At 31.3% G+C, this 11,289-nt stretch overlaps 1 protein-coding gene across 1 annotated transcript; it reads right to left on the bottom strand.

Annotated features, from left to right (window-relative positions):
• Window positions 1–3,671: 3,671 nt before the first annotated feature.
• LOC127720500 (uncharacterized) lies at window positions 3,672–8,657 on the bottom strand. The gene is made up of 5 exons (XM_052227089.1): window positions 7,480–8,657; window positions 6,760–6,912; window positions 6,132–6,326; window positions 5,452–5,573; window positions 3,672–4,956 (listed from the first exon to the last, which is right to left on the bottom strand). Exons 1-5 carry the CDS (start codon window positions 7,913–7,915, stop codon window positions 4,486–4,488), a joined length of 1,377 nt encoding a protein of 458 aa, XP_052083049.1. The 5' UTR covers window positions 7,916–8,657; the 3' UTR covers window positions 3,672–4,485.
• Between the last annotated feature and the right edge of the window lie 2,632 nt (window positions 8,658–11,289).

Raw genomic sequence — 11,289 nt, 5'->3', positions numbered from 1 at the left:
AGTTCAAAAGTACTCTTACCTTTAGGGGCGGACCATGGATTTTGAAAGGGGAGTTATTCCATAAAATTTAAAAAATATATCACCGAGTATAGTGAGACTTAAAACAATTTTTGACGATTATATGTTAAAACATGATATGTTTTCCAATCAAAGGGTGTGACATAAAATATTTTATAATATTTTGTGTACAATGTAAATCTAAAATCAGTGTTTCACAGTCAAACCAGATAATAATTATTTTTTTGTAATTTCTGCCTAAAAAGAAATGTATTTTAGAATATCATAATAAACAAAATCTGATTTGGATTAGTTTCGTTCTTTATATATCATGCATAAGTCAGTATATCCCAATATATGTTTAGCCTTTGTCACAATGAGGTCATGGATAACCTCTAACGGATTGCAATCTACGTTAATCGATAACGGTCATTAAACAGGAAAAACGTACATTATATATATATATATCTTTATTCTCGTAAATCAAAGTACAATGGTAGAGACGTACCGATTGAGCTTTGTCAATTTTGTCCTTGATTTAAGAAATATACTTTAAGTACATCCGTTCTAACGGATATAGACGTCGTTATATAACTGCATGTTCGAGGGTCTGGATGTGGTTTGGGTTTACAGAAAAGAGAATAACAGTGTTTTGCCCACGCCATGAGTGGCGGATGCAGGATTTTTTAAAAGGGGGCGTAATTGGAGAAAACATATTCTATACTGTCGAGCAGGGCAAGAATACAAAATTGTTGCACGATTTAATGCTAAATTATTTTCTTTTATTGTAAGAAACATGACTTTTTATTTATTTTACGATCTAAAAAAGAGGTGGGGTTAGGATATGAGGTATTATTCGAAGAAACGTATATCATGGATTAAAATTCATTACTTTTGTGACACTCATTAATGATTCATTATGACCGAAATTCGAGTAAAACAGAAATGAATTCTCATACAGCAATCAATATAAAAATAACGAGATGTGGTATGATTGCCAATGAGACAACTCTCCACCAGAAACTAAATGACATATAACTTAACTACTGTAGGTCACTGCATGACCTTTAAAAATGAACAAAACCCATACAGTATATCAGCTATAAAGGGTCCCGGTATGGCACATGTCAAGTAATTCAAAGAGGAAAACTAACGGACTGAATTATGTAAAAACAATGAAAAAAAAAAATAAAACAAATATGATATCCCGCAACACACGATTTTTATGCACACCTCTTGCAACAAATTGAGCATCAAATGCATTGAGCAAGAAATTGAAAAAGAAAATGGATTTCAAGGTAGCCAACCCCCTTATATTGTCCAATGCCATTGTTTTATAGGTAATTTATGCTTTAATACTGTCTATGTACGAATCAGTGCATGTAACGCGTTTCTGCTTATTCTCCTTTTGTCTTTCGATTTTTATTAAAGCCTTGTTTACCTTCAGTCTCGATAATATTGGGTGAAGGTATCGCGAGCTAAAAGCTTCATTAACCTTCAGTCTCATGAATAATTGGTGAAGGTATCTAACTAAAAGCTTCATTATCAGCTCTCGTGAATATTTGATGAAGGTATCGCGAGAACTAATAGCCTTATTAACCTTCAGCCTCGTGAATGTTTGGTGAAGGTATCGCAAGAGCTAAAAGCCTCATTAACCTTCAGTCTCGTGAATATTTGGTAAATGTGTCGCGAGAACTCAGAGCCTTATGATTTGGTTCAGTTCCACAATCTCTTGAAACACATAATTCAATTTTTGTTAATTTAACGTCCAGTGGCAGTTGTTGCAGTTGTATCCACTGATAATATTGGTCAAGAAGACTGAACCACTACAAAACAAACAAACCTTTATGTTCAAATCTTCAAAAACTCGCTTAACGTTAATTGTGTCTTTAGACTCAAAAACAAAAAGATCTGATACAATATCGCAAATTTTAAATGATTTTAAAGCCAAGCATGGTTTTACTTTAAGGATGTACACCTCTGAGGAGCCAAAAATTTCTAGAATTAAATTTTTTTTCTAACCTGGTTTTTGGGTTTATATGACTGTAAAAAAATAATTGGTGAAGAAAAATCACATGGTGGTGCACTTCTTTTTTGCTACGGCCCTTTTGAAGGTACCCAATTTTGATGATTTCCCCATTTTTCATCAATTTTTACCTATTTTTGGGCTTTTATCGTGAAAAAATCACAGTTCCACAATTAAACTTTTTTTCATACTTTCAATAAAGATGAAGTGGACCAATCTGAATAAATTTAACTTAAAAAAAACTATAGGTAGGTGTTAATATAAGAAAGTTTCATCATATTTTGATGATGTTTTGTGTCAAATTTACCATGCTGTCAATTTTGCCAAATTGTGATTGTTCTCTGTTTTAAGAACAAAATGCATATTATTTCAACTTCTTTGTTATAAATGATTGAACAAATACATATCTAAGAAATTTGAAAAGAAAAAAGTGATATGGGATGTACATGTTTCTGGTAAAATCATTTCTTGTTCCCCTCACCCATTTTCTCAACATTTTGGCTAAATAGACTGACTTGATTGGTAATACAATTTGAAAAATTGATTACGCAAAAACTGCTCATTGTAAATACACAATTTTTTCACAGAGTTAAGTTTGATTATAACATTTTTTAAATTCATTGATATTTTCTACTTGTATCACATGTTTTGGAAATAATTCCAGAACGAGATTTCAGCGAGACTGTAACGTCAGAAGAATACATCCTTAATTGATAGATATAATTTTTGTTCTCATAACAAATATCTTATTATTGTCAAAATCTATATAAATTGCAATTTTTGGTCATCTTTTGCTATTTAAAAAACTTCGAGGTACTTTCATTGCGGTTGCTATCATACTGTAAATTTTACTTACGGATAGGTTGGTTCTTTTTAAATGATAATGAACCCCATACCTTTTTTGTCGCTGAGTACAAAGTAAAATCACAAAAATACTGAACTCCGAGGAAAATTCAAAAAGGAAAGTCCTTAATCAAATGGCAAAACCAAAAGCTCAAACACATCAAACGAATGGATAACAACTGTCATATTCCTGACTTAGTACAGGCATTTTCTTATGTAGAAAATGGTAGATTAAACCTGGTTTTAAAGCTAGCTAAACCTCTCACTAGTATGACAGTCGCATCAAATTCCATTATATTGAGAACCAAAAATAGATAAATAGATACCGTTTACTCATTTATTAGTATACATTTTGTACTTGTTTCCGAAACAAAATGTTGATACATTATTTAAATAGAGTCTGCTTAACGTAAAGAAATACAAATATGTGACCATGACTGAGAAAATGGGTCCAGATGAGAAAAATACATATTTTGATTTTTTTGCATTTTTGGAGCCTAATTATCATAAATAACATTCTGTAAAAATGTCAAGGGGATAGCACAAGTAGTTTCTGAGAAAAAAACATTTCATGATTCGTAACTTACATGTATCTTGGAAATAAATTGACAAATTGAAGATATCATTCGAAAAACTCAAGACTTTTTCTTGTAAATGTGTATTCTTCCAAAATTGTTCATTCTATAATTAGACACCTTAAATTTATGTTTAAGGTTTGTCAAATAATTTGAAAAAGTATGATTTATTCTAACTGATATATATTTTTAACTATTAAATCGGTAACCATCATGACCATGGCTACCAATTTTTTTAAAATTTTTTTATTTTTTAATAATTTTTTTAATTTTTTCCAGATTGTGTGATGAACTTTAACTCTTAGAGAACTTTAAATTTCAAATTACATGTATATAAAAGAAGAAACAAATGGTTTCTTTTTATAATAGATAAATATATAGGCTATGAGGGTCTGGATGGTGGGTCCTTCATTTCAATTTTGTTAATACTTTTTGCCCAGTACATTGAATTTTCTATTCTTTATCTTTTTGGTCCTTTTATTTTCTTTTTGCCCATTTTTCTCTATTCTGTAAACCCCAATCCTCACCATCAGATATGGGATATTTTTTGTGCCATTATTTACTAAAATAACAATTTGTTGCCTTGATAGAGTAAAATAATTTCAAAATACATTTTTATTTTGAAATAGTTCATTTTTTTCTGGTGATTGTCTCATGGAAGCTTACACAACATCCACTTTGAGTTTGACTTTTTAGTAATAGGTCATTTCTAGTAATCATAGAATTGCTTAATTTGTTTACTTCATTAATTTTGTATGTACAGGTTATTGGTTCATGTCTGCCATATTTTTTTTTGGTAAATTGTTTTGTTTTTAATTAGTCCTTTACTTTTCTCAATTAAACTGCTTCATAACTGACTATACAGTATGGGTTTTCTCATTGTTGAAGGCCATACATGTGCCTATAACTGCTTACATCCACTTTATTTAAACTTAGGTGGAAACTTGTCTCATTGGTAATCATAACACATCTCTTTATTTTTAAATAGTACAAGCATTGTGTTAAAATTCAAATGATTTTCGCTGAAATATTTTATCATTTTATTTAGTTCAGCAGAGCCTTTTTTCTTCCTCCATTGGATTTGGCATTGTGTTGGTCTTGTTGTGTTAAGTCTATTTCCTTTTTAGAAACCAGTGGTTTCGGACATGTAATGTTCTTAGCTGAATCTGAGTAGCAGTGCTGTCTTATCTGCTCATATAAATACCACTGCCTGGCAGGTTCAAGTCCTTTGATGTTAGATGGTTGAGGAAGCTCACCTCCTGGTGGAGTTTTAGTTTTACATTTCAGTAAATTGAATGTATATGATTCTGAAGATGCATTTTCTCTGCATGTTACTACTCCTGGGTGTTGTGAATCAATGTAAAAATGATGATAGTCAGTTATATGTTTCAAAGTTTTAAAGTACTGTTGAAAATAAGGCTTCCATTCATAAAACATTACAGGATCTTGTGTATTTCCTACAACTTGTGGTATGTTGTGTCCATTTCTGCTGGACCTTGTCACAGTTTCAGCTACCTGTAATAAAACAAAGATCAATAAATCAACTGCAAGACTTTTCATAAATGATTTGAGAGTACTAACAAATACATACAGATTTAAAAAAAGAAAATTTGAGAAGGTGACTTTACAGTAAAATACAGCCAGACATCAAAAACAGATGACAATAATATGCAAGTCAGATAAATCTATAAATTTAGAAACTAACTCAGGTAAAAACTGGATATGCTATCTATGCTTGAATCAATTATGAGTACATTTTGTAATTTGTGTACAAAATAAAACATTTTAAGAAACTAATGTTATGTCATTAATCCAAAGAACTAATCCAGGTTTCATATGTGTAAGAGTTATTACCCTTTGATCATATTGAATAGGTGAAATATTAACTATTTGAAATGACTTTAGAAAAAAAACATTGATAGTTCTATCTTAAATCAAGTAATAATGTTTATACATGTACTTGTATATTAAATTGTAGTTTTAATTATTATATAAACTACCATTATCTACCTCTGATAATGTTTCTGCTGCTGAATTTCTCCAGTGTAACTTCCAAACACCAAAATGCCAATCAGGCTCAAACTTGGTATGTCCTGCAATCATCATTGAGTATTCTATGCTTTTGTGTAATCCTGGCAAAACAAAAATAAAAATTCTATTACAAAAAATACTTATTTTAAAAAAGCAAATACCAAAATGAGAAAGTTAACAAGATACCAGTAACTAAAGTTGTCATACTAGAAATAAATATTGTATGCAAAATATATACATCTGGACTGGGTTGCACAAACGTCTATTAAAGTTAATAGTCTATTAAAAGTACACTTAAATTTAATAGTCTATTATTTACGTTGCACAAACGTTAATTAACATTAATAGCCTATTAAGTCACTATTAAATCTAATTGAACGAAGGAGCGCTATACTTATAAAAATAAATAAATCTTTTGAATGTTGATAACATGAAATGTTGATTCTAATCACAGAACTATCACTATAACATATTCTGCATACATTGTGAAAAAAGAAGATGTGGTATGTCTTAATCTAAAAATACAGATAGAATAAAATCAGTATTGTTTATTTAAAAAGAGAATTTTAAACTTTTATCAATAAATTGTTGTCTTGGTTATAGTTTGAATATAATATAACACTGTGTGAAATAATGTAACATAATCAAATAATAGTTACCTGTCATTACTCTCCATAATGCATACCATAATACTACATTATTCTTGTTCTGACCAGTGCAGTTGTCAAAATGGATTTTAGCATCAGTCTCTCCATGACCAAATTTGTTGAAATAGTGATGCACCATACTAACAACAGGGTGTGCTCCTTTGCCAATACTTTCAGCTTCATCAATCAAATAGAAACTTTGTTTTCCTACAAAACATTACATACAAAATTTACCATTAGCCATTTTGAAAACGTTTAAAACAAAAGCATACATATCTAATACAATAGTATATTCACACAGTACAATTTAACATGTACTAGTACATGATGTGTGCAACAGAGGTAAATAAATAAAGATAAATCATGTTTAAGAAATTTATTTCCATATACATGTATGTAACTTAACTCAATACATACATGAATCATAAGGGTATAGTTATTTATATCAGAGTTATTGACCTTGAAAACTGCACCTTACAAGTCAATGATCATGTACATCAAATATAAATTTGTATGTCCAGTGATTATGTCCATCAGTCTGTTTTAAAACTATAAATTATAATAAATCACATGTTCATGCTACTGTTTCTAACTATCAAAAGCATATATTTAATGTAATAAAAAACCAATAAAAAATTACCAGATCCTTCTGAGCAGACTCCAAACACATTACATTTTCTTGGTGTTTTGAAATAAATGGGTCCCACTTGCTGAGCATGGTGAGGAAAGTGAACTTGTTGGGCATAATCCCAGGAATAGTGTAGAGTGGTCTGTACTGACTGTGGAGAATTTCCTGTAAAACACATGTAAGAGTTAACAACTAAATACATAAGATTGAGGATAGCCTGTTCAATAAAAGCTTTTGCCATTTATTAAAAAAAATATTCCTACTGTCATTGTAGTACAATTGAATCTAATTATCTAATCCAAGTAATATTAAGTCCAAAAAGGATACATGAACATTGTATATTGAGACATGTACATGCATGTTTAGAAGTAGAAGTGTCAAGATTGTGGATTTGTGTATGTTATTAACATGATTAATATGATTAATGGTTGTCTGGAATAAAGTTGACCAATTATATACAACTGAATGAACTGTCACATGTGAACAAAAGTATGGAATAAAGTTCACCACTTACATGTATATATACTACTGTTCTACATATGAACAAAATGCATGCACTGACTATTTGGTAAGGACTTGAAACATATTATATAAATAATAATAAAAATATTCAAAAGTATGTTTTATGAATATGAACAGATATTTAGGAGAGACATAAAGAGATATGTAATATTAATACAGAAGTCATATTTTGGTGGAATAAATTATTTAACCTTTATATATATATATTACCTGATTGTTTCAGTGCATCTGGCAAGTCCATGTAGTTTTGTTTGCTAAGTTTAACCTGCTCACGGTAGTAGTCTCTTTGTTCTTTTGCCAGTTGTACATGGATATTATATTGATTTAACAATAACTGTTTTTCCTCTTCAGACAGATTTCCACTATTAGATATTTTACCAGCATATTCCTGACACTTTTGGCATAAATCAGTACATGGCTTTGTAACTACAATATTGGGACATAAATCATGCCACTGTCTTTGAAATGTTCTTACACTCACACTTCTATACTTCATATTTATTGCAAGTTTTTCATAATCTGCATGAATGTCAACTGAATTTTTGTCAGATGGTAACAACAAAACTTGATGGTTCTTGTAATTAGGCAACCTGCCTGGTAGAGGCAAAGCATTATCAGTAGCATATTTGATAAGAAATGTTTTCATCCTTTCTGAATCCTGAAATGTAAGGGCATGTTTTGGAAGTTTCCCTGTGCTAGCATGAGTTCTAGGAGATAGTCCATCTACATCGAGTGATTTTGCAATAGAAAGTAATTTCTTCTTTTCAACCCCATGGATAAAACAAAATGTCTGTCTACATACTCGCTTTCCTTTGAAATAAAACTCCTGGTATGGGCGTTCCCTTTCTTTAATTTTGTGATTTCTTGGCTTCAGTGACACTACCAGAACGCCTGTGTGCAAACAATTCAGCCTTGATTATCATATCAAGTTCATCTTTAGAAAGTTCCTTGCAGTGCTCTCGGAATTCAATAACGGCGTCCATTTCAATGATTTGGCTACAAGGTTCGCCATAAAATTCTTTGCACCCGCAAGTGTCATTTCTAAAACGGGCCTGTGCAATATATTCTCGTGTATCGTCATCTGAAGGTTCGACTAAATGATCGACATTGTCGTCGTCATTGTCAGATTTAAAGTTTTCAACATCAGAATTAATCTCGGACTCGGGGCATTCGTAATCGTAAAAATATAATTCGTCGACCCTATTCAACTCATTTATGAAATCATCATCTTGGTTCTGCAAAATCTCAGGCGGTACGCTACTCTGACTTGCCGAAAATCGACTTTCCTGGCTCATTTTATCTGTTTTATACTAAGACCGCCATTTCTACTTTTGTATCCAATGTAAATACAAAGGGGGGCAATTAAAAGTTTTGTGACTGGTTTACGCTCCATGTTATGCATTTCAAGGTAATCAAATAAATATTTTTTAATAATTGATGTGGAAATATTATACAATTTTATAAGTATCAAAAGTTCAGTCTATTTTCAACCCTTTTCAAAACCTAATTGCAAATCGGTAATTACGAAATACAGGTGCTCGTTTAGATTTGAGAACGTCAACTTTACGACGTCATAATACGAAATCGTAAATGCCGCATCTGGGCCCTTTTTGTTAGTCGCAGTCACATATATGTAAGGGATGGCATTACACAGAGGTGTGGATTGATAGAAATACTCGTACCAGTATCAATACACGACTTCCGATGAAAAAAAGTATCCCAAATCCTTCATTTCACATTGTTACATCATTTGAATGTTCAGCACTTCTAACTTGAACTATATATATATAATCAATTTGACATAGAAAGATTGTTGAAATCTTCTTCAGAAAAAAATGGTTTGTCGACATTTGGCTCATTAATTCATGATAGCACAGCGTCAATGTGCAACAAAAAATAATAAACATATTTTACAGGAAATACTTCAGGACCACATTTATAATTTAAAAGAAAAACTACTGAAAAATATCTGCGGATCAATCCTATAGTCCAATTTGAGGCTTAAAATACATCAATACACAAAGGAGCACACGGTAGGGATTAGTAGCCTACTGATGGGAATTTTGTTTGAATCACTGAATATTTAAGGTGCTTAAATTTAATAGGGAAATGCAACTAACAGTAACTGTTGGTCCTTTTACTGTGTTAACCAGCTGTTTAACATTTTTATAGTCAGTGTTGGATTAATTGAAATGAATAACAAAGTATAGGAAATAATGCGTACTTTGTTTAGGATATTACCTACTTTGAATAATAGGTCAATAACAGATACAATACGATACAAAATCGTATGGGTGTGCATATGGTGTACAAGGTCGTGACCAGAAGATAATTAAGATAAAATTGAAATATACAAATTCAAAATCAAAAACATTGACTTCATGTTTTGTCGTTTATTCTGACTTTGTTAAAATCGAGTTCCTGCCATAGGGCGGTTATACACTTAGGACACCCGAGCTCTTCTTCTACCAATTAAACTGGCCGACATGACAAACTAAGTGTGTTTAAAGTGGCGCTAAACACAAACAACTAATTAATGTTACTAATTTGGAGAATACAACATGCAGGCGGTGGTATTCGTCATTTAGATATCGGCCAAACGACATCTAGAAGTCAACGGTTGTCAACATGTACCTAAACAAAACAAAATTACCATATGTACTAAATTTTTGAAGAAAAAAAATAGACACATTATTACATTACCACTGACGATGTATTGTTGGTGCTTAACTCCACTTTCAAAACCATTGGCTAAATCAAGGCGTTGTAGATTATATTGATAGAGAGAGTTTTTAAATTTGTATTTACGTAATAAATTCTCATTTCCGGATTAATATTTTTCTGACTCATTAACAACAATGTTAAGATTGTCTGATATTTGAAGTAAAGACTTTTAACCTGCATCTAACATGTCTAATAGTAATCAGTGAAACAGGCAAGACATTTCAGTTGATGCACTAACAACTGTCTGGTGAATATTTATATCATTTGCTTTTAACCGTATCTCAATCATAGAAATTCAAAAAATCAAAAATTAAGTAGACAGGATAAGACACTGAAAACAAATACAACATAGATGGAATCCTTCCACACAAAAGTGAAAAGTTCGGTACTTTACATCGAATGTCATTTTGTGATTTTTTTTTGTGTGCTGATCGAATGCGTCTCTTTTCTTTAACAATAACTTTTATTCATATCTTCTTCATGTTCTTACAAACCTTAAAGTGGGATACATTTAATTTCAACAAATAAACATTTATCATAAAAAAGGGAAAAACATCAACGTTGTTTTTTCTCGTTTGAAATATTTTACGTTTTGCTATATCTGGGCCTTTTATTGCTTGCCATGTGGAATAGCTGTTGTTCATTGTTGAATGCCGTACGATAACCTTTAGTTGCTAACAGCAACGGTATTGTTCTAGGGTGGATAAATGTTACATTGACAATCATACCACATCTCTTCATTTTATAAATTGATAAATTAAGGTAATATACGTTTACAATAAAAAAAAAAGAAATCCGGATTCTTTCGCAAACATTCGTAGACTTCTTGGTTATTTTTAAATACACCTCGGTATAGTTGATTTCTTGGCAATCAAGTTAGAAGCTGTTACGAAAAATTTGAGCCTGTTACTAAGATTTTGTTTCCGGAATATGTCCATGATTGCAACTAAAATATTTGTTTTCGATGTCATTAAGAACGTATATGATACAAAATTAAAAATTCACAATTTTCTTAGAGCGGGAATATGAATTCATCCTCATACCATACAACCTATCTTTACCGCGTTTTGTTTTAAATGAAAACAGACGAATGCAATCGTGCAACGTCGTTTAGTTCTGTGTTAGATAGAAAATTGTCCAAACTTTCAGCTGCCAGTCAATATACGAGTTAAAATGGCCTTGATTGAAATTCAAAGTCAAATTCCCCGCCATTCATACCCAGGGTTTCCGTTGGCGGTCCCCATTTTCGCATTTTGCGAGTGAGTGCTCATCAGCCTCTACATACAGACTCTCAAC

The sequence above is a fragment of the Mytilus californianus genome, unplaced genomic scaffold, assembly GCF_021869535.1.
Source record: "Mytilus californianus isolate M0D057914Y unplaced genomic scaffold, xbMytCali1.0.p SCAF_11, whole genome shotgun sequence".
NCBI classification, from domain to species: Eukaryota; Metazoa; Mollusca; class Bivalvia; order Mytilida; family Mytilidae; genus Mytilus; species Mytilus californianus.
This window is presented reverse-complemented; position numbering and strand designations above follow the sequence as displayed.